The following is a 24820-nucleotide window of genomic DNA, read 5'->3' as shown; positions in this document are numbered from 1 at the left end:
GGCCAGTTCTATGAGGATTGATAAGGCCAAGGGTCAGGTCCTGCAGTTGGGTTGCAAAAACCCGTGCAATGCTCCAGGCTTGGGGAACAGTGTCTTGAGAGCTGCTCAGCTGAAGGGGAGTTGGGGGTGCTGTTTGAAAGCTGGCTGGATGTGAGCCAGCATGTGCCTAGGTGGCCAAGAAACCCATACCATTTAGTATGTCACATTTTTAACAATTGATAATATAATCTCTGCTATATCAGCTGAGGATTTCCTTCATGTTGTCATTTTTGGTTCTCTCCCTGCTGGTAATGAAGTCTCTCTTGTTTTATTAGTAATTCTGCTTTTTTTTTTTTCTTGTTTTGTTTCCTCTTTTTTTCACTTACTGTTTCCCCAGAAATTTTTTTTCTTTATGCATCTTTCATCATCTGGACACTGTGTTTCCTTCCACCTTGCCAATTTTCTTAGTGCTGTATTTCACATTTCCTAGAATGTCATTACAAACTTCTGCAGTGTAGGTGTCAAGGGAATAAGAGCTGTTGCTCCTCCCTGAGCACATATTAAATCCTCAGTTGGATATAACTGGAAAATCTGATTTGTGCTGCATGATCAGTAAAGTGTGTCAAAGTCAGGATGGGACAGAGCAAGAGGAATACTACTCATAATCAATCACCTGCTGTTGATTTCCATTGTTAAAGATCATAGCAAAAATCAGAAGAGAAAGTGACACTTGAGGAGGAATTCTGAGTGACCCATAGCTGGCTGACCACTCCGAGTGCCAGGGACAGCCGAAGTGGGGCTGACCATGGGAGAGGATGGCCCAGGAGCTGTGAGCACTGCAGAGCTGGCAGGGCAAGACTGAACTCCTAAGGCCCCCATTGAGGGTGGGCTGGAACAGGGGCAGGACTCTGCCACCACCCAATAATCATCAGGCCAGGCAGGGTGGGCAGACAGGTCCAAAGTCTGGCTGGAGACCCAGTGAGGCCAAGATCCAGGCTGGGTGTGGGTTGGGCATAGGGCTTCAGGCAGCATAACTGAGGGACTGATGGCCCTGGCAGTGCCCCTGGGGACGTGAAAATTAGAGCTGGTAATGATTTGTCCTTCAGAAATTGTGCTCAAATTGCACATCCTAGAGAAAATGTCAGAAGAAATTTTGGTCCATCAAAAGTAATATATATCTGGTATTTTTCTGGCCTCTTGTGTTCTGGTGTTTCAACAGTTTTGTAGTAAGAGTGCTAAAATGAAGTAATTGAAGAATTCCAGGAGTTTTGAGAGAATAAAATATCTTTCAAATTATTTTCCATGTCTGAGTCCTGACTGAAAAAAGGACCTGCTAGTCCACTTATATATAATTTTGATAGATAGATATGTGTTCATCCTACCAAATATAAGGTATCCATGTCAGTTTCCTATAACAAGGAATCTTTTATCTGTGGAATGTTTTACCTATGGAATTGTTTGTGCTTTTGAGTTGAGCAGTGGGTAAAAAGGAAGTCCCTAATTTCGTTCAGCAGGTAGAAGAATGTTGATGTGTGTTTATTTCTACACTTGTAATGGTCAGCATATACATGCGAGTGACTTGTATTTCCTTAAAATTTTATAGAATTATTATATGAATCGCCTTCTATTTAAAAATAAAAGTTGGAGAATGCAAGCAGGTAATGTTACATAATTGTAACACTATGTAGGCCAAAAGTTGTCTTAAGAGATTGTATAATGTTTTTTTTTTTCTTTTCATTTTCCATTGCTCTGTTTGTCAGATATAGAAAAAAAGATATGGAAGCCAAAAATTTGTGTCTCATTTTGACTCTCACACTTGATTTGTACTAATTATTTATTGCATTCATTGGAATTTCTGAATTAGATGGAGGTGAATTGGGTTGTCATACAGAAAAGAAGTCATGTCTGTGAAAAACACTGTATAGTCGTCATCTCATAGCAAAATGAGAGTATCCAATACAGGAAACAAAAGTAATGAATGGTTCCTGTGGAAGTGCAAATAGGCTTAAAAAGAAGAATTCTGTTTATTTAGGGCAGAAAGTATCCTCAACTCAGCACTTAAATGTGATACTCTTCCTGAAACCAGAAGTGTTTGGGCTGTGGTTTGGTTTGGAAGCATATAGAGAAGCAGAAGCATTTGTTTTGTGGTATAACCTCTGACAAGGCTTCAGGTTTAGATCTCTAAACTTACATATCTTTGGAAACGCATAACTAACCATGATGTCTAAAGTTCATGAAACATTTGTGGGCCTTGGCATGGAAGTAGTGTGTGAATATAATTTTTGGTTTATTTATTTATTTTTTATTTTAGGTTTATGCCAACATAAATTTGTCTGATGATTTGAATTGCTTGTTGTCTCTTGGCCGCAGGCTGACTGAGTGGGCTGGACTTCACTGAAAGGAGCCATTTCACTGGGGCAGTGGAATAACTGGATCTCTCACCACTCGTCAGGAAGTGCTGTGCGCTGCCAGGATTAATTCAACACTAAAGTCTGGGATGGGCCTTAGGGGCAAACACTCCCTTGTTTCTTCTGACATTGGGATTTGTCTACAGCCAGTCAGCTGAGGCACCTACCACACATCAGCTTTTGTTTTTTTGTTGCCTGAACAAAGATACATTTTCCCTCAGTTCATCTCGTTTTGACTACTTTTTTGATAGTTTTCATTTTCCTTGACTGATTAATTTCTCCTGGCTTTGGGAAAAAGAGCCCGGCTGATGTTGATTTAAATAATGTCGAAACCAATGGGACTCCTATGGCTGCCTTTGATCTTCACACCAGTGTGTGTCATGTTGAATTCTAACTTCCTCCTGTGGATAACTGCACTGGCTATAAGATTTACTCTCATCGATGGCCAAGCACAATACCCGGTTGTTACTACGAATTATGGCAAAATACGTGGTTTAAGAACACCTTTGCCTAATGAGATCCTTGGTCCAGTGGAGCAGTACTTGGGTGTTCCTTATGCTTCTCCTCCGACCGGAGAAAGGCGATTTCAGCCCCCGGAGCCACCGTCGTCTTGGACGGGCGTCCGCAACGCCACGCAGTTTGCTGCTGTCTGCCCACAATACCTGGATGAGAGGTCACTGCTCAACGATATGCTGCCAGTCTGGTTTACAGCCAATCTGGATACTGTGGTGACATATGTTCAAGATCAAAATGAAGACTGTCTGTATTTGAATATCTATGTGCCCACAGAGGATGGTAAGTACCCTGAGACCCGCACTGCAGTGTGCTCACTCACCAGTTCTACATATGAGGAGTGTCCAGGTCTTCAAAGCATCTTGCTGAGTATCATCCATGCTTTATCTGTGGAAATGGGTAATGCCTCTGAACATGCATTATTAGTAATGCTATGTAGATTGAATATGCTTGCATGGATTCTCTCTTATGTTTCAGTGCAACACCAACCTGCAGTTTGATTGTGAGTAGTGGCCAGGGTATGTCAGCCAGTCTTAAATTTCCTTAAATACAGCTGAGAATCATTCACAAGAGAGGAATTAACCTTCATTAACCTGAAGTAGTATTATTTGAATGGTACAAATATACTGTTACATGCTAATTTTTAAAGGAGAATTTACCTATTTTTTTCTTTATTTTATTATGAATTTTCTGAGCCTACTGTTTAATTTACTTGATTTTAATAGATAATAGAATATTTTTATAGTTATTCAGTCAGTTGGGGCTTTTTTTAGGATTTTTGTCTGTGAAACTTTTCAGGCCAGCTTATTTTTTCATTCACTAAATTTAAAATGAAGTCAAGGTGATTTATTATGCAGATTTGAACAGGTGGTTTTAAATTTTCATTTGCTTTGTGCAATATCTTCTCAAAGGGCTACTTTAAACCACTTTCTATAGATAAAAAGGTTGAACACAATTGGTAATACAGAACTCATTGAACATTTACATGATCTCAATCTTAAAAATTGTAGCTGTATGGCATGATGAATATATCTTTGGTTGTTTTGAATAGCCTTGCTTCCTACAGGCAAGAAAACCTGTTTTCATCAGGCTCCAAACAAGCTAAGTCTATTATATCACAAGGAAATAAAAGTACTGCTAGCACTTATATTTAATATTCTACTAAAAACTAGTGCTTTCTGCTAATTAGAATGCAGTTACGGATGCATAACATGGCAGATTTCTCCCAGATATGCAAATTCCTTCACTTTTTGCTGAGGGTTTGATTTACACAACCAAGGCATTGTTATTTCTCAGTAACCATACTCTAAATATGCAAATTTTCTACTTTGATTATTATAATCCTTTTGCCTTGATTGGCTTCTTTACTCAGAATTTCCAAGCAGTCTGCCAGCAATAAACATACCACCTTCTTTTCCTGTTCTCATCAGCTGAAGCTAAAGCTTGAAAGCTAAAAATAAAGGGGTAAGGTTTGGGAATACTGGGAGCTTTGCAAACGTAAATAGTACCAAGCCTCTTAAAGGAAAAATGCTGTGAAAGGAAAGCTGTGTTTATGGGGGCTCTGTGTGCACGAGGGTGTGTGCATGTTTGTGAGTGTGTGTGCCCATGTACAGACAAAGGAGCAGGTCTTTACAACTCAGTTCTTTCCCCCTTCCAGTCTCATTGGACTCCTTACTCCTTTGATAATGACATAGATTTTTTTCCCCCCAAATTTTCCTATGTTCTGGTTTTTATCCTTCATCTTTTAATTAGTCACTGGAGTAAGCTTGCCCTGAGAAACCATTCTGGGTTAGATTTTACTTGTTCTCACCGAAGGAATATCAGCTCTGCTAGCTCAATCTTATTTTAGAATCCAATTTTAATAAATAAAACATTTCTCCAATCTAATAATAAGAAGCTTCATTTATTAATTAGGGAATACAGGAAATTAGGCATGGAAAAATATATGTGAATGCCTAGGAAAAGAATACTTGGTATCAAATGAAAAATAATAAAATATTGTTGGCTGAATGACTAGCAACCTATAACACATGTTGCTATAATAGATAATGACATTTGCTCTTAGATTTAAAGTAGAAAGGACTGATAAATTTAATTTTGCATTCTGTAGACCTTTTTGTCCACTTACTTTTGCAAAAAGCATGGTTCACTCTTCCTGGTTTTAGATTTTCTTTAAATAGCATGTAAATGGTATCTATTTGCTTTTATATCTCCTGTTGAAAATATAACACATGCATAAAAATATGTAAAAATATTCCATTGGGAAACAAGAAGCTTAAGAATGAATAAATTAAGTACACAAAGTTTTAATTGCATGATTTATATCTTATCACTAGTAAATAAAACTCAGTGGCTTTTTTGCTGAGATATATATGCGGTCTTCTGACCATAAAGATGCTTAAGGGGAGCTACCTAAAAATCACTTGGCTTAGGTACTGTGTCTCCAAATCACTCTAAAAAGTCTTAAATAGTAGTCCATACAATCTAATTAAAGATTTTATGCTTCATTATATGAGTCCTAGTTGGTAAAAATGATCTATGTTGTTATGGAAACAGACCATGAAATTAGTTTTTGAAGCAACATTTCAGAGTGATTTGGAGTTAACTTCACATTTTCTATTCTTTCTTCAGTATAGATTGATTTAAAAGAGCTTTGAAATTGTTTTCTAGAAGAAAAGCTGGCTGAAATCACCCAAACCTAATAAATGCCCTGATTATGAAACCTACTCTGAATCATTTTTTGCACTTTTTTTTTAACTTTGCTGAAAATAATAGAACAACGGCTAATGAGTTAACTGCAGTCATTGGCAGTACTTATTTCAAATCAATTCTATTGAATAACTAATCAAAATGAAGCTCAGGTTTGGGTATTTTTTTCATTGTTTTGTTTTGTTGCAGTTTTTTTTTTTTTTTTTTTTTTTCAGTATATAGCATGACCCCTTTCTTATTATTTTTGTGGTTTGGCCAAAGGGAACCAAATGTTGATCATGTACTTTCAATAAAGGGTTGTCAAATAAATGCACATATCCCTCCATCTATTTCAGAATTGCTTCATTGGAATCCTTCCACGATAAACTAATTGAAATAAGAGTAGAACACAGTCACTTTAACTAGGTAGATAAGTTTAGTTAGTTATAATAAAATTATTTAAAATGTTGCTGCTTTTGCCTGAAGAATACCATGAAACTAAATATCATATAAATCTATAGTTCCTTAAGATAGTTTGAACTTCTAGGTTAAGAAATTAAAATAACCTGTTACACAGTCTGTGTCTGTATTAATCCTAGCCTTTCTTTAGACCCATAAGATTCTGGATTTCAACTGTTACATAGCAGGAGAATCCTGTAGCATTTCCCATGTTAAAATGTCCTTACAAAGCAAAAAACTATCTTCCCTTTTAGGGGCTGTCTTTTTTCATTTTAAGTGAAAATATTATTTATCAGATAAGTCAATACACATACCTAGCAGAATATTACTGCAATTCTGTTCATGTAGATTTTTATTCTTTTACTGTTATTCATTGGATAAGTGTTTTTTGGTGTCCCTTTTCCTTATGCTTATATTTCAGAGTGTTTAAGATAGCTGTAAAATTTCATTGTTTGATTTCTTTTGCTTTTGGAAAGGGAAAAAAAAATGCAACCACTGTGATCAATTGTGATTTTTTTATTTTTAGGTCCTAAGTATAAATAATAACGCAGTTATTTTGAAGACATACAATACAAGCAATAAAGATAAAATAAAAAAAAAATATATGTCTAGCCTATAGTAATAAGAAATTACTCAGAACTGAAGCAAATAAAATATTTATAATGAAACTATCATTTTATCCAGTTGCTTTCTAAACATTTAGTTTGATCTTCAGTGTTATTTGTGTGGGTGTACATTGTCTAGGCTGCTTTTTCGGTTGCTATGAACTGTAATTTTCCACAAGAATACTTGAATGTCAGTTTTGAGGAGGTCATCTAGGGAAATTATATTGAGGACAGTGTGTTTATTATAACTTCAGTCTGAATATGGATTTATCTACAGTGGAAATGCTAGATTGAAGAGGACACAGACTGTTAATCGGCTGTGCTTAATCCCTGGCCTTTATCATTTGAATCTGTGGATTCTGAAGGAGATTGCTAACTCCTGTCATAACTGGGAAAAAAAATATAACAAGAAAAAACCAGAAAAGATCCTTAATTTTTATTTCTTTCATGATAAACTTTAACATTTTCTTAATAGCAAAACAAGATTTAAAAAAAAACAAATCAACACAGCAAAACAAAAAAAGAACAAAACCCAACAAGTCTTTTTATATTTGTCTAAAACCTGCTATGCTCAGACCAAAGGAGAAAATAATAAAGATTACTTTTTTTGTCTTTGCTTGATCAATAGTAAGCATATATACTTTTTATTTATTTTAACATGTGGATAGAGTGGACATTTTGCTCAATGGTGGAGCTCCTTATCTACTATGTATCTGTTACAGATTAACTAATGAAGTATTTCACATCTTCAGAGGTTTGCTCTTGTTTATTGTTTGTGAGCTCTTGTTTAATTTACTCCAGAATAAATACAGCTGAAGTTACAACAAAAGGTGGGAGACCATGACACTTATTAAGGCTGGATGAGTAGGTGATAATTTTTCATTGGCTCATGGGAACTGAGACTTGCTCAGGGGTAGTGGTGTATTTAACTGTGAACTATCAGGAAGAAAAAAGTCTTGTGCAAAAAAGATAAGCGGTGTTCCTTCTCTGGGTGGTGATTGACAAAATACACCTGCATCTCTTGATTCTGTGTCTATTTGCCTAAAAAATAACAAAATGAAAAATTTAAGAGAAGCTGATCAAGAAGACAAGCCTCAGATTGTCCCTTTTGCATATTATGAAATGTCAAATGTATACTTATTATATATTTTCAGCTTTCTTCTTGTCATTGCTGTTGAATTGCAACACTTTTAACTCGGAAAAAGTGTTTTTATCAAAATTATCCTATTAAAATAAATTGGATAAAAATTGGTGGTTTTTTAGTACTGTAAAGATTAGTCTCTTCATTTTGATGGCATAGAATGAAAAAGTAAGCTAATCAGTGGTCTCTGTTGCTATGAGAACCAAGGGGTCATACATAAAAACAGTATCATAGTGAGCAAGACAGGTCAATATTATTTTTGTTGAATTATTATGAGGTGATGCTAATAATAGCAGTAACTTGTCATTTCCAAATAAACTAAATTTTCTATACAATAGATTCTTCTAAACTGTATGTAGTTTTGGGTTTCAGTGAATATATATCAGACATTCTTCAGGTAATCTTGAAATTTTAATTGTCCTATTGTCTTTTCACTACTTTTGTAAATGTAAGTAGCTACTTAAGAAATAAAAGAATTGTGTATATAGCTTTAAGGAATTAGGAATCCAATATCTCCTGTCTATATGTTTACAGTTTTTATTGTTCCTCAAAATCTTTACTACATATTTTTAAAAGTCAATTACAACTTCTGTAAATGGCATAGGAACATAGAGTTTTACTTATGTTTTCTTAAGTATTTTTAAAAGCAAATTAAATACATTTATTTACTTCTAAAAATCTTTTAATTCTGTTTTAAATCATATTTTGGACTTCTGTAATAATAATGTTTAAACAGTTTCATATTGCAAATAATGTTCCTCTGAAAAAAACCCCAGGAACATAAAAAACCTAGTTTTCAGTTTCAGTATTGTCATAGGTTTTGTAGGTGACTGGTTTATTTTTAACCCCCACCCATTCAGTCAATTGTTTATCTACTTAGGAAAACTAAAAATTAACTATTAAAATATTACTATGTAAATGTATTTCAGCTTATAAAAACACATGTGAAAATTACACAAGACATATCCTTTTGTAAAACAATTGTATTGCTTTCCAGAGTGAGAAGGATTGATAATAGATAATAATTACAATACAAAACGACAATGTTGGAATTATTGCATACAGTACCAGTTGAACATAAACATATACTTTTTAGCATCAGAGAGAAAATTGCTCTCCATTGTGAAAGATAAACTACCTGTTGTGTCAGACTGCCTTAAGCCAATTCTTTCACTGTTAGGGTCCAATATAACCCCTCCTCCTAATCCAGAAATATTGTGGCATCTGTGAGAAAGAAGGAGGCATATGTCTGGCAGTTCTCTGCCTACCAGGATAAAGCTGTGGCTAATCCAGGCCCTTATTTTACATTCTTACTTTTAACAGTCGCAAATACCTTCTCACACCAAAGAACAGGACTCTAATCTAGATGAAATAAAGTTCTTAAATCCTTAGAGATAAATTCAGATTTAGTTGCTAATTTCAAAATGCTGTCCTTTCCCCCAGGAGCTGCCCATTCCACGGGCACTTTACAGGATTGCACCCAAATGGCCTTCTCAGGAACTGATATGCAGTGAAGCCTAGCAAGAAGACTCAGCATTCAATATGACTTTAGTTAATCCCAACAGGATTTTTGGCACCGTTTCCTAGAGTCTCAACATTTCCTCATATTGAAAAACCTTCTAGAATGGGGGGAATGTTCTTTAAAACACAATGAATTAGCATTTCTTATGAAAAGGCAAATTAATGTTATCCTTTTAGAACAGTGCCTTTGGAATTGTAGGGGCTGTGCCATTTGGCACAGTGACACAGAAGAAAAAGTCTTTAGTCGTGTGGGTCATGAGACAGATCAGATTTTACTTAATTTTGTCCAGTTACTCCCACTTGTCTATTATGGGTGCTTTTTGTTTTGGTTCGGATTTTTCCTATATGTTTCCTTGGCGTTTCTTTTCTGTTTTGTTTGGGGATTTTGTTACTCTTTTTTTGTTTTTAGATGCATCTTTCCTCTTTACTCCTGCAAAACACGTCTTTGTATGCTGCTGCTGTTCTCTGTGTGTCTTCTTTCTTTCTGTCAAAACATGAATCAATGTGATACCTGCTAGGACTCAGGCAGTGCCCCTGTCCTAGAGCACTGCAGTGGGTCCTTGGCAGGCTTCTGAGTGGTGAACAGTGAAGAATATGTCCAGTTAGCTCTCATCAGTATCTTGGCCACACCATTTGTATTAGCTTTGATTTCCTCTTAAGGCTTTGTGATCTCATTGGTCTTCCTTCAGGTATTTTTTTGCATTGGTCTGAAAGCTATTTGTATCTCTTCATTCAAATTCGGTTCAGTTTCCTTTAATTTGCACATTAATTGCAGGTTCAAACAAAACTGACACATGCTGAATAGCTCAGCTGAATCACAAGGCTCATAAATCAGTCACATCTGTGAAAATATTTCAAGGAATTGTACCACATCAATGTGATAGTCATAGGTAGTTTGTCAACTGGGAAAATTTACAATTCTCTTCTACAAATGTTTAGGTATCTGCAAAATAAATTAACAAAAGTTTGAAGTAAAGCTAATGCTCATTATTTCCTCTTCAGGATTCCTGAAAAAAATTGGATAAACGAAATAAAGACAAATTTTTTTCCTGAACATGACAGCTTTTTGCACAGTACTTTGGTTTACCTTCATTTTTAGAGGGAAAGAATATTTCTAGCCTTTTTTCAGAGCTTCTTGCTTACAATTCCAGATAAAATTCTCAAAATGGCATATAATCAATTGCATGTGCTTACATTTTAGGATAGTATTAGCTGAATGTATTAGTTGTAATCCAAATAGAACAAAGGAAAAAAAGGAAAAAAAAGAAAGTTAATGATAGCGAATTTCATTTATGATATTATCATCTGAAGGAATATGGATGAATTTATATTATAGGGTTTAAGGCATTTTTAAATCTGGACCTTGCTCTTGGTACCCAAAGAGACAAACAATAAGAAATAATAATTATGAAACCGTGAAAATGAACTAATGCTTATAGCTATCTGGTACTGATGTGTTAAAAATCCATTATAATGGAAAGAAATTTTTTCTTTTGCAGTTTTTGCTGTAGGCAAACTTTTAGTGAAGAATAAATTTACTGCCAAGCTAAGCCAAATTCCTACACTAAATATATAGGAAATTTTAATTACAAGTAGATTTCTGGTGCCTCGTTCCAAAATGCTTATAATTACTGGGTTGATTTCAAATAGATTTTTCATTGACAGGGTGTGACGTTTAATCTAATGGAGGGAAATTGCTTTGTGCAGATTCGAATGACTATTCAATTAGTCACTGGTAATGTTTACAAGCCATCATAGCTGGAAATCATGGATACATTGTCTGTTTTATTAAATATTCAGTAGGGCAAATGAAAACCTAATCCAAATATATATACTTTGTCCTCTTTCAAATAAATTGGTATTAAATTATCTTTTATGTAGAATTTTTAGGGCGGCCAAGAAATTAAAAAAATCATTCTGCATTTGTAATAGTGCCCCCATGGCAGTGCTTTTCATGCTTGATTCAGACACCAGAGGGAGCACAAGTTTCCAGCAAACTCATTTTTTTCTGTCCCTGGGAATCACTGAAAGAGACACAAATCATGCTGGTGAAGCAGTAGTAAAACATGCAAACACGTGCTGGTTTTTACTTTCTAAACAGATAGGAAAGGAACAGATTCCACCTTTCCCAAGCTGAAAGTTAATTAAGTTGACAGTATTGATTCTGGTCTTGTGGACTGATGAATTTATACAAGTGATAGAACTTTTTCAGGCAAAAGATGCACTCACACTGACAAATTTGCAGGAAACAATTTTTTTTTATTGTAAAATAATAAATTTTTTGGTGATAAGCATACTGGAAATTTTTAATTGAATAGTAGTTGCAAGGCATTCAATGGCTGAGCAGATTCAAAAGTAGAGAACTTGATCTGTTTGGTTGTAGTGAGTTAGTACAAACATTCCTGCTTAAAAATGTATTGATTTGGTCCTTCCATTTCAAAACCAAAATATAAAGAAAGATTTTTTTTTTTCAGTGAATGCCATTGTCTTTCTGTCTTCTGTTTTATAGTTATACAGCTCAATCATGTAAAGTGCAAAATGTATTTTTCCTCCTTTTATTTCACTGAGACAGAAATGTTAAGCATGTTGAAGTTTCATTCTAATTTGAAGCATCTTTCAAGTTGTTGCTATCACTTTGTTGGAATTAACAATATAACTAAGCTATATTATGTCATGCAAAGTGCCAAATTACACAAATGCTGGAGGGCTTCCCCTCCAAAATACCTTGCTTTCAGATTCATAAGGTATCTGATTGGAGAAGACTGTGATTTTATGGTGTTAAGGATTTGAGGTGCTTTTCTCATCTACCTAAACCATAGACCTTATTCTTCAGGGATTAGATGCAATAGGCTGAGTTGCAATTGATGTCTAGAGTGGGTCCTTTTGGATCAAATCAGATTTTTACTGTGGTGATGCATAAAACCATCCCTATGGCTTAACTGCTATGCCTTCTCACTGACAATTACCTGAAATTATACCTAAGTCAAAGAAAATGATACAGACATTGTGCAAAAGGAGCAGCTCCATACAACAATCTCTCAGTGGGAATGCTTTAGTGAAAACAAATTGAAGAAATAACTGAATACAAATAAATGCAGTAATGTAAACTTAAAGAGCAGGATAAGTTTCTAAAATTCATACTGTGCAGTGTATTTAATTTCTTTATTTTCATTCTCACAGGGTTATCCGTAATGCCTTCAGTGTTATTCCCAGAAGTAAACTGTAGTAGATGGATTAAATGGGTATATTTGTTATTCTTAACTGTGTCCATTTTCACAGTAAACTTTTGAGAGATGTTCAAGCTTTATTTGCTCTCTATCCAATTTCACAATCCCTTGTAACCACTTCTTCTTACCTACTTTGGCCACTATCATTTTATAAATTAATCTCTTTGCTCACTATACAAAGTAATACTATAAAGTCAGTGTAAACTCGGTTTCTATTTCCAGAAATGGTGTTTTGTGGTTATTCTTCCTTATCTATTTCTTTATCAAAGTCACACACAAGAAGCAGCAGTAGGTGAGCAAACAGCAGCTATGATTCTTAAATAATGTTAGGAAGGGTAGCTATGTATATATTAGATATGCTGTGGAATGTAAAAGGATCAGGCAAAGAGAAAAAGCTTGATTCTCTTTCATGTATTAGTTCTTCTGTACTGGTCTCCTTCAATGAACTGCTCAGCTATGCTTGCCAAGCTGCAGTTGGCCTATAGGATAGTACATGAGGATCCTAGTGCACCCTGCTGTAGTAAATTGGGGTTTGCTTTAATTTACTTGTTGTTTGCTGTTGTTTTAATTTTTCATTTTTAGCTGAACAGTTCTTCCTTGATTTCAGTTGTCATCATGAAGTGCTCACCCCACACCCCCATATACAAATATACCCAGTAGGTATTTCAGATACTGGAAGAATCAAGGGGAAGGATGATGTTCAGATACTGACTTTTGAGGGTTTTCTTAAGTGTCTTTTCTTTAAATGCCTACAGTTTTTATAAAAGGGCCTGAACATCTAGGAAGATCTTATGAAAGATTTCCATCATGTACCACTTACCCTGCTTTAGTTCAAGTAGTAATTTTCAGGTTTCAACACCTTTGAAAGTGTGGCCTGTAATGCTTATTTTTTTTTATTATTCTTAAATAAACAAATAATTTAATAAGTAATTATAAGTTTAGAAAGTATCAGCATGTATAACTTTTTAAAAAATATTAAAAAATTAATAATTTTTCCATTTTTGAGTGTTACTTCTGGATTTGTTGCTTCATAATACTGTATCAAACTTCTAAATGCAGTATACTTTACCTTGCTTGTTTTTCATGTCTAATACAGTAAATCAAAATGGCTTAGTATTGGGATTTTTAACTTGATTCTTTCAAATTCTAATACATAACTTTTGGACTTGATTGTCTATATTAATGTTCTTTTTCTTCATGTGAGCTTTTTCCCATTTTTTCTCAACACAAATGATAATATAGACACCATTAGTACCTAAAACCAGTTATAAAACAGTTATTTCTGCATTATAAGTGGACCTAGTTTAAGCATTTTTTCCTTCATGATGGACTAAGTGGAAGCATTATTTTATTTTAGCATGAGTAACTTTAATCTTTTTTCCTGTTTTGTGAATTTTCCTTTGTTCCTTTTGTAAGCCTAAATTGTAACTACAAATACCTACAGCTTCACCTACCAATTTCTCCATTTCTTGTATAGATTTATTACAAGGCTTTTTGTTTAAATCAGATGTGAAGTAAAAATGCCTGGGCTTTTGTTCTTTTTTGAATTTTTTTTTCTTTTTTAATAAATTACCAAAACCACTGTATTGCTTAGATACACTGGCACTGAGGCATTTTGAGGTATAATAAAGTGAGACATGAGATCAATCATCTGTTGCCCTTATGCCTTGCATTTCCATTTAGAAAATGAGTATCACAGATTTTTTTTCTCTGATGAGGATTAGAAACAACTGCAAGAAGGCAATGCCTCTGGGTGACAAAAAGCTCAAGTTACTTCCCATATACTTATAACCTAAAAGGCTGTATTCCTTTTTTCTCTGTGTGCATAGATTTTTTAGGATCTGTCTTACTCCCCTTGGTGATCCATTTACTGGCAGCACTTCACATATCATTGCATTGTATTGTAATCTCAAGCAAAATTTTGGAAGGTCTAAAGGGCAATAGATTTGGGAGCCATTGTACCCTGATGAATTTAAATAATTGGGTAAAGACATTTAAAATTAAGGCATCTAGAAATTGATGTGGGTCATGTACTGATAGAATATTAAAGCCTTGCTGTCAAAGTGTGCATTTAATTCCTTTCTCTCAATATTTACAGAGTAGTCAGAAAGGAGACAGCAGAAAAAGTTTTTTCCAAGAGTTAAAAGGAAATAAGACTTATGCCAGGAGATCCCCAGGCATTTAAATACTGAAAGTGGGGAAAACTTTGTGACTAGGTAAGATATATAAACTCTCAGTGTAATCTGTTTAAACTCAGAAGGGATCAAATAAATTTCTGAGGAATGAAAAAAGGTTGTTACTAATACATGATGCAGAGCTAATAGGTTTCTCATAGAGTTTACAGAAAGCAAGAAGTCAGAAGTGGATTTTGGAGGAAACTATGCTCTTTGCAGATGCAACAAATGGCTTGGAATGTTTCTGTGAGTCCTTTAATTTTCTTCTTTATCTCTTAACTAATAAAGAAATTACTCTTGAGTACAGTATTAAGTGTTTGCTCTAGCAAATCTGCCAGATGGCTGTGATCTAGCTGGCATAACCCTCGTAGACAATTCTGAAATGAAAACATTGCATGACTTATAAGCCCCCTCCAGAGAATGGACCCAATGGGATATGTACTTTTTCATTGGGTCCAGAACGTTGGGAACACTAGATGTATTCTTTATGCACAGAACTTGTTTAGTGCCATTTTCGATCAGCTAAGATTGTGTAGATCAAGGAACCCAACCCATATTATTGACTTTTTTTTTTCTTGTGTCTGCTAAACCATCCCTAAGGGAGCAACCAGCTACCTTTGTTTTCAGATTTTAATTCTTCAAAGACATTGTATTTTGCATGGCAGCACACTTACTTTGTGTTGAAAATGTTTGGTTTGTACATAACCCAGGAGGTGGTTATTAAAAAGTTCCACCTTTCCTCAGCTCCCATTACCTTAATAAAGCATTTTGTTGTGCTTTTTCTGGCTTTATTCCTCCTATCAGTTAGCTGTAACCTTGTCTGTAACCTTGACATGATTCCACAGTCTAAATGGTTCCATGGAGGATGTGTCTCCCTGCTACTGGCAAGTACATTTCTCTATTTTCCCCACAACTTAGAAGGATTGAAAAAATTTCAAACACAATTGGGCTATTGCAGTGTAAGGGATAGCTGCAAGAGTTGACTATGCACTTTCTTAGTCCATTATAAATGCCCTGGCTTTTAACCTAGGTGTAAAAAAAACATTAATGGAGGATGCTTAAGCTAATGGATTTTATCCAACTTTGTTGTGAGTCTAAGGCACACACTCTATGAACAGCCAGTTTATCTAATGTGTTGTAATGGCAGGGATTCACACTCTGAGAATTTAAGCTTGTGTCAGCTTTAGTAATCAAGATGACATATGAATTTTTAATTGGTAATTTTATATTATGTTATATCTAAAGGCAATGTGAACTACAGAAAGAGAATAAAACAGTGAGGGCTAGCACTGTTTTATGTTCATGGCCATAAAACAACATACCAGTGGTGTTGAGCACCACCATCATGTGACATATTGATTGGCAAATGAGAAGATTTTCTGGGGTTATTTTTAATCAATAGTATGGTTTTAGTAATTGGAAAATCATGGGTAGATTGTCCCTGTGCTTTGCTATGTTCTTCGTGGAAATTTTAGACCTGCGTTTATTAACACTTCTATGTTAGCAATACAAAGCATGACATACTCCTGCAGGCTTAATGCCACTCAAATATAGCCTATGACAATTCTTGAAGTTTATGAACAGATAGTTTTAAGAGCCTTACCTGTTGTTCTCCAAAAATATGTTGGCTTGCCTGTAGCCCAGAAATTACATACACCCTTGGGAATTTTTCATGAACAGTTAAAATGCACTAAACTCTTCGCCTGATAATTGCTTTGAAAATTACATTCTTATTTGATTGACATTTTCTGTAAAATTACCTGTATACTCTGATAATTTGCATTACTCTTCAGTAAACCCTACTGCACAATAGGATAGCATAGATAAGCTCTCAGGTAAGAGATAAGGACAAACTCTACATTTTTGTTGGAAAGTTACATTCTTAGATAAAGTCACTGACTAAAGAAATGAGTAGAGAAAAATAAAATGCTCCTTTATTTTCTTACAAGGGCTGTCAGTGCTTCAGCTTGGAGGAAAGTATTTTAAGGAAACTGGTAGACTCCACAAAAATCTCCACCTAAAGGAAAGCTTGTGTTGGGCACAGCAGCCCTCATGGGAGGAGCTGTAGGCTCTGTTAGCTATATAAACACTGTATTTGTTTTCTTAAAGCCAGCAGACAGTAAGTGGTATCTTGTGTAGTCTGCTGTCAGAACATCCAATAAAGGAATACCTGATAGCAGCCAAGTCATGCAGTGGGCCCAAGTGAAATATTTGGGTTTAATGGTGGAGAAAGCTGCTTTGGGGAGCAATCCAAAGCTCTAGCAAAGTGGGGAAATGCTAACAGTTAGCAAATGGTCATGACAATACATTTCTCTAGTTTGGACCTTACTGAGCAGGATTGATTGGCTAGACAAGATTGCTAAAGGAGGAAGCAGCAGTGACAGCAAAAAAAGCAATTTTCACCATCACAGGGAAGCCTGGCCTGAATTCCTATCAGAACAAAGAGTACACAGAGAGCATCATTAATCCTCTCTGGTGAGACTGGACCGTGGCAAAGTAGATCTAAGCTGCTAAAGAAAGCCTACATTTTCCCAGAAATAACAGTACAGATACTAGAGGACAAGTGGATAAAAACAGTTGTGATAGGATACAGACATTTCATTATGACCTTTCCCTTTTTTTTTTCCTAAGTAGTGCAGAATCTTACTATTTCTTAGCTATGCTCTCTTTACTATATCAATCTCCTTTTTCTCTCTGCAAATAAGGTATTTTTCTGAATCAAACCTTAGCTTTTTATTTTCCCCTTTTTGGACTTATATTCACAGGTCTGAGTAGGCATATTTGGTAGTTTTTATTTCATATTTTAGTGTAGGCCAAAAGCAGTCCTTTGTTTAGGCATAAGTATATTCATTTTATCTAGAAAAGTCATAATCAGTGATGAGATTGAGATATTTTCTAAGGGTTTTATGTGCACCGTGGTTAATATTTAAGCAAGCTGTATGATAGAACAATATTGATTTCTAAATAATTTTGTCATACTTAGAAAGTTTAAATAGACTGGAATCAGTACAAATATGTTTTTGTCTTAGGTCAAATGTATTTGTCTCATGAACAGTTGAAATGGGCATAAGAAAACACTCAATATCTACCATATCCTGAGTATATAAACACCCCCCCCCACATGTACTCACATATGTATATGTATATGTATATGTATATGTATATGTATATGTATATGTATATGTATATGTATATGTATATGTATATGTATATGTATATGTATATGATGTATATGTATATACATACAAATAAATAATACCTGTTTGTCAAATTTCTTCTCATCTAGTGCATTCTTTAGCAATCTGAGATTAAAAGTTTTAAAGGAATTTACAACCTGATCCATTGTTAGAGCAGAATTCCCATCTGAGAGAAGATCATAACTCCTTTGATTCGTGAAATCTAAGTAGTTCACAGACTCAGAGAATGTTTGAGATTGAAAAGGACCTCTGAAAATCTTCTAGTCTAACTAAGCTGCTAAAGCAGGCTCACCTAGAGCAGCTTGCACAGGACTGTGTCCAGGTGGGTTTTGAGTATCTCCAGAAAGGGAGACACCAGAGCCTCTGGGAGTTCTGTTCCAGGGCTCTGTCACACACACAGTAAGGAATAGATTCAAGGGAGTCTGTTCCCATTTGCATTCAAATACATGAGTTTTGCAGTTATTAATGAGCATTTATTGCCAAAGTGGTTAGAAACTTCTTGTGTTCTGCAGTTTTAAGCATCTTGCATATTCTCTCATGAATTTCTCGTTCTCATTTTTTCTTATTGTGCTATTATGCAGGATATACCAGAGTAATTTCTGTTTTTTAGTTGTTTGCCTTCATTGATATCTCATATGAACTTTATTATATAAGTATTAGTAGCTCCTGGAGTTTTGAGAAGCTTCATCTTACATATTTGCTATTGGATTTTTTTTTCCTCAATTCATTGGCCTCTTTTCCAGAATTTCTTATTGAACCATTTGAAAATAATACTGATGGACTTTCTTGAGCTGCCTGTCTATCTGTTGCCCATCAGTAGCCACCTATTCTTCCTTTTCTTTACTAAAAATCAGAAATAATGTTCTTGTTTAAAGAAAAAAGGAAAAAAAAAAAGACTTATCAAGGTTTTTCATTATCCCCTTTGATTGCCTGCTTACCTGTTGCATAATTACAGCACTGCATTTACTGGAAGTTTCAGTATCAGCCTGTGCCCTTGAGATTCCACTGGATTACTAAAGAGCACTTATGCCTTTGTAAAATAAGCATCTTAGTTAACATTAGTCAACTTAGTAAATAAGGTTTTTATAATACAAGTTAGAACTTGCTTTTAACTTGGTCCTGTGGTATCACCACATCCTAATTTGTATATATTAACAGATAAAACTAATGAGGACAGATGGATGTGACTCCTCTGTGCCCCTGTACTGGCCCTCTCAGATATTTAATAATATGAGAGCTCTTGCATAAAAAATAATCATTTGAGTACCAAAAAACCAACACCTTGTTTCTTAGACATCTGTATATTTGGCCTCCTACTCAATCTGTCTGACACTCTGCCTTTCACAATCTTTCCATGTCCTGCATGACAATTCAAGGCAGCAAGAGATGGTTTAATTTTAGGTAGTCCTGACTTAAACAGCAACTGGGCTAGACTGGTTAATATGGTCATGCTGGTAGGACTGCCAAGTGTTGCAGTGGAGAAGGTGGAGTTCCTGAGTCAATCCTTGCTTTCCTCAGAGGAAATATTAGCTGCTTGATGAAAGAGGTGTTATTTGTAAAGAATAACATATGTAATCTAGTATAAAAGAGCACCAGGAAATTGTTAACTATGCATGTAACACAAGGCAGTATTGATTACCACTAATAACTGAGAGCAGCAGAACTCTTGTGGACTAAATTTACTTTCTGTCTGTGATGTAAGAACAAAACAATCACATGAATAACAACATTGGATACAGAATAGAGCTAAAAGGACTTTCATTTTCTCATTTATGACTTAAAGCAGCAAAGTAAATGCTTCTACATAGAGAAGAATTTTAATGGTGAAATTAGAGTAAGAAAATACTTCTTGAGTTCCTGTATGTAACATTTACTGTGATCTAAGGATAAATTCTTGTTAAACATTGAACTTTGTTTACTATTACCTATTTTAATAAAATATATGGTGCAAGTAGTGTTTTTTAATTAATTTCCTTTTGACTAAACTGAACACAACAGTAATTCCAATGATGAAATTATCTGTTAGGATTTTTTTGATAAGAGAGATAGCTCTTTTTGTAATGAGTACCCAGTATGAAAACAAACTAACAAACAAACAATTGTGGGGATACCAGCTTCCTTCAAGGCTTAATATGGTAACTTTTTATAAATATTCCATGCTAATGTTAAAGTATTTCCACAGAACTGAATGCTAGTCAAAGTTGGATGAAGCAGGACAGTCTGGATTTATGAGCATATACTGAATGTGTGTCCTTCTTGCATGTGTGGCAGCCTTCCCTGCTGTATCTAACTGGCTGTACAATTTGACTGTTGTTACCCAAGAGTATCTATCAGAAAGTCTCAACATTAGAAAGGACAGCCCACGTGAAGCCTGCCCTTGACACCCATCCTAGGTACCCTAGACAGAGCTGGCTGTGGTGGAAAGCCTCAGGGCAGCAGATGTGTGTGTAGCTGGGAGCAGGAACCAGGAGGTGTGCCCAGGTGGGAGCTTTCCCCACTGAGCTCCCTGCAGGTGCATTGCACAGAACTGCTCCGTGCCAGGGGGTGGGAGGGTGGGATTACAGCCAGAGGTTGTGAGGCCACTGTGGCTGTCACTGAGGAACAGCAGAAGAACATGGCATTTGGGACTCCACTGATCTGAACCTGTCTGAAAGTAGGACAGAGGGATAAATAGCAAATAATACAGACAGATAAATAATGAGTATGTTTACTCTGAGCAATAGGAACGGAGCAGTACAGATGAGGACTCAAATAATTAGCTTATACTTTGATGGTGCAGTTTCAGTGATTTTCATCTAGTTTGGCTGAGTTTTCTAAAACAAACTATATATGCATATTTTACTTTTTTTAATGTGTATTTTACATTTTTACATATGGTTTATATTCCATATATATTTATGTGTGTATATATATATGTACTTATCTTTGAAGAGGTTTTAAGTAAGAAGCTGTCCAAAATAGAGTTTATAGATTTTTATTTGGAATTCTAACTTGTAGTGCCAATTTAGGCCTGTGAATTACACTTCTGTGTGAATCAATTTTTGCTTTTACAAGGGAAAGCGAACAATAATGTTTAACTTTTTTCTTGTTCATAATGATAAGAAAAAATAATAAAAATAATATTTAATTTAATAATGAAATCAGTCAAATAATAGCTTAATTTTTTGTAAATAATAATAACTGACAGTGTTGGAAATTCACTAGAAACAGATTATTTGCTGTACAGATATTCATTTAAACTAATGCTACATTTACCTCAGTTGTACCTGACAAAAATTGCATTTGTAATAACAATGTAATAAAAATGATAATAACAGTAATAATTTAATATTTAATACTGCTACTATTTCTACTACTGCTAATATAAGAGTCAAAAGAAATTTTCCTTCTCCAGGGATTTTTTTACCCTGAGTAACCATTGCTATTTAACAGTACCAAACTACTAGCAAATGCTCAAAACAGACACCATGTGTTAAACAGAGATTTGGACTTAATTTTTTTTTTTTTAAAGAGCTCCATCTAGACTACATGTTGTTGTCACTTATCAGACCTTATTAGTTTAAGCAGGAAGAATGTGATAGAGTTTTCCTGCTTCTTGTCACCAATATGTCTGTTTGGTTCTAGCCCAGAGATATCTGTATGCTGCTACTTCATATATGGCAGACAACCTTAGGGACTCATGGAAGCTGTTTCTTTTTTCCCTGTGTTCTTCTAAAAGCCTAATTTGTGTTTCAGTATTATACAGGGTTGTTTGTTTTTTTTTCCATTTCCTGTCTAGTCATTGCTTTACCACTTGTTAATGTAATCTACAGAGTTGTTTCTTTTTCTTTTAAGTAATAAACTGGACAGCAGAAATAGCTGAAGCCCTGTTTACAAGGGAATTGTAAATATAGATATTAGAGCTAAACTACTTAGTGAGGGCTCATAAGTTCTTTCTGCTACTTATGGCACTTATGGCATAAATTGCTTCCTGAGGTGGGCTGCTTCCCTCTAGTGCCCATTAAGGCTTCCTTTTTTTTTTTTTTTTCTCTTTTTTATTAGGTTTAGAAAGTCAGGATATTTGTGTATATTGCACAGGCTAAGTTCTCTGCTCCCTAATTCTCTATTTCTAGTATAGCAGAATAAATATTTATATCTGTAAGTACATTGATTCCAGGCCATTCCTAGTAATTTAACATGTAGTATATGGGAAAAGAGCAGAAATCTCACTTTGAGATCAATAAGGATTTAAACCATCTTCAAAAATAATGAGAAATTGATGTTTGTGATGAAACCCTATGAAATGGTTAAGGATTGTGATTCCTGGACTTGGAGCTACCTCTAGTAGTCACTTTTCTTTTCATGAAATGATTTTTTTACAGATTTCCAGTTCATTTAAGTGCACTCATGCATGGCTTTATGCACTCATGCACAGATTTCTGACTCTTGTTGATCTCTGACTCTTCCTGATGCCTTTGAACATAGTATAAACTATGGAAATATTCCACTATGACCACTTATCTGAAGCCCAAATGATTACCTTTCTTTTTCCTCTAGTGTTTTTAACATGCTATTGGTTTCCTGCCCAATTCCTGCCCTCCAGGCATTACAACTACTTTATGTGATATCAGATGTAGCCAGGTTATTCAATCATGTGTGCTAAGTATAGAATTTGATTAAGTTGCCCATGATTTTCAAAAGCAGGTTTGACAGCAACTTTTGGCCCCATAGCTATCACACTCTTTACCAAATGAATTCCCATAGGAACAGGATGGAAACTAGGGAATTTTAGTGTGGTCCAAGGCAACTAGGGAAAAAAGGGATGTTGTGAAAAAGAATATGCATCTTCCTCTTTGTACATCTCTAATAACTTAGGTCTTACTGGCGGTTTCATGGAAACATAGCTAATGTGTTTTGTTTTTTTTATTACCCTAACTGTTAATTAGGCTGCTCTTAGTCTGACATGCTGTCTGCTTTTTCATATTCTCTTCCAGTCATGTATGGCAGCTTTGGAAAGGGATTATAATGCTGGAACTTCTAAAAGCTTCTTATATGAGCTTGTCATTGATTTTTGGGACCAAGTTCTGCTGTTCAAGAAGCTTCTTCAGAATTCAGTCCCTAGCATATTACTTCTGTTTATTTATATGTATCCCACTTATTTGAATGGACTGTCAGAAGCAATGAGTTAGCACAAGTTAGTTTCTTCATGTACAAATTCAGTATTTTTCTTTTAAAGTTCAGGTGGACTTGATATAATGGCTCTCCATTAAACTCATGCTTTCCTTTGCATCATTTTCAGGTTTACATTTGCAGCATGTGTATCAGCAATAGAACAAGCAGAATCTGTATCCATGCTCATGGTCTGTTATTCTAGCAATGCTTTTAGAATATATGTGACAGTCACCCCAGCAAGTCTTACAGCAAAGCTCACATTGTGTTTCATCATACTGAGAGTAAAGCAAAGATTAAATAACCTCTCTGCTACTTGTTGGCCCTTTTAGAACTTTTAGGATCCACAAGCACACATACAATAGAATCCATTCCAGAAAAGAGCAGATACTAAATTTAATGAGGGCTGAGAGGGCAAGTTGTTAGCGTGCTAAATTTTTCCTTTTCTAGTTCATTTTTCCTGAGCTGCCAGAGGTCTACTTTTCCCTCAATATCGCCTTCTTTCAGCAAATGGATCAACAAAATAGTCATCATCTCACTCCATCTACCCAAAATAATAATGGCATTTTGTGTGGAAACAGGACATATTGTTTCATAATATTATTGAATGTAATCTCTGCCTATATTAAAGTCAGTGGTTGCTTTTGCTGCTTATATGAAGATGCATTTCTACAAGTGCAATAAAAATAAGATGGTTGTGTTTTAAATAGGGATTAGGAGTTCAGTATAACAGCAGTGAAAATAATGACAATGTAATGCATTTGGATAAATCATGGTGAAAGTGTATATATACAGAATTCAAGATAGTAAATCATGTTACACAAAAAATATGTAGCAGGTTCAAAATTACATGAGACTGGAACTTTTAAAGGCAATGTTAGATTCCACACAGGCCTGCTCAACTATTTAGCTACTTCAATTTCAATTAATTTTGACTTTGAGGTTTGAGATTGCAAATATATGAATGTGACTATAACCAAATATCTGTAAAGCTGTATATCAGAAAAAACCCAAACATACTTATCTACTCATATTTTTATGCCATTTTTATGCAAAATGCATCATTTTGCTAAAGACTTCTCTTGTGTGTGACAAAACTGCTGAAGTTTGCATTCTGCTGAAACACTCCACTTATTCCTTAATAGCAGAAGCCTGATTATTTTAACTTAGCTTGTCATTTTGTGAATCCTTGCTCTTTGGGTATAGGAAGAACATAGTGTTTTTCACTAAGGCGGTAGAAAATTACAGAATATATTTTCTTAGTGATTATAAGGAAATGTAGATGTTTTAGCATAAGCCTTAGAGCGAGTTCTTCCATAAACCTAAACTTTTACTTAAAGGCTTTACATAATCTAAAAAAGGAAGCTTTTTTCAGTTTGTTTAATGTTTATGGGATTCTGACCTGATTCAGAGTTGCTTAGAAACATTCTTTCTTTAGAAAAAATGAGTCTTTGCTGGATTCAATTATATGAATATTTATTTATGACTAGATTGTGCCTTTAGGCAAAACCTGGAGTGAGAGCTGATTCATAATTAGCATTGCCCCAGAAGGAGCCCTAGAAGGTATAGTGCCTTAGGAACAACCTTCAAGCTCAGTCTCCTTTTTCTTCACTTCCTGCTTCAGGAATTCAGTTATTTTAACACAGCAGCATTAAAAATTGATTGCTGTTCAAACACTGCATCTAAAGATTATACTCTTCATATAAACCTATCCATATTAATACAATCCCTCTGCTTACACCACTGTATTTGTTTTCCTT

The 24820-nt window shown here is 35.0% G+C and overlaps 1 protein-coding gene across 3 annotated transcripts in view; it reads left to right on the top strand.

Annotated features, from left to right (window-relative positions):
* NLGN4X (neuroligin 4 X-linked) overlaps positions 1 to 24820 on the top strand; it is a 160515-nt gene that overhangs the window by 48341 nt on the left and 87354 nt on the right. For 2 of the 3 annotated variants that reach the window (XM_056501053.1, XM_056501049.1), the window contains exon 3: positions 2350 to 3182. In XM_056501053.1, the coding sequence (XP_056357028.1) occupies positions 2711 to 3182 (472 nt within the window). In that variant the 5' untranslated portion in view covers positions 2350 to 2710. Of the gene's footprint in view, positions 1 to 2290; positions 3183 to 24820 lie in introns of all 3 variants that reach the window. The other variant, XM_056501060.1, reaches the window with a different exon arrangement.

Source organism: Oenanthe melanoleuca, chromosome 1, assembly GCF_029582105.1.
Source record: "Oenanthe melanoleuca isolate GR-GAL-2019-014 chromosome 1, OMel1.0, whole genome shotgun sequence".
NCBI classification, from domain to species: domain Eukaryota; kingdom Metazoa; phylum Chordata; class Aves; order Passeriformes; family Muscicapidae; genus Oenanthe; species Oenanthe melanoleuca.
This window is presented reverse-complemented; position numbering and strand designations above follow the sequence as displayed.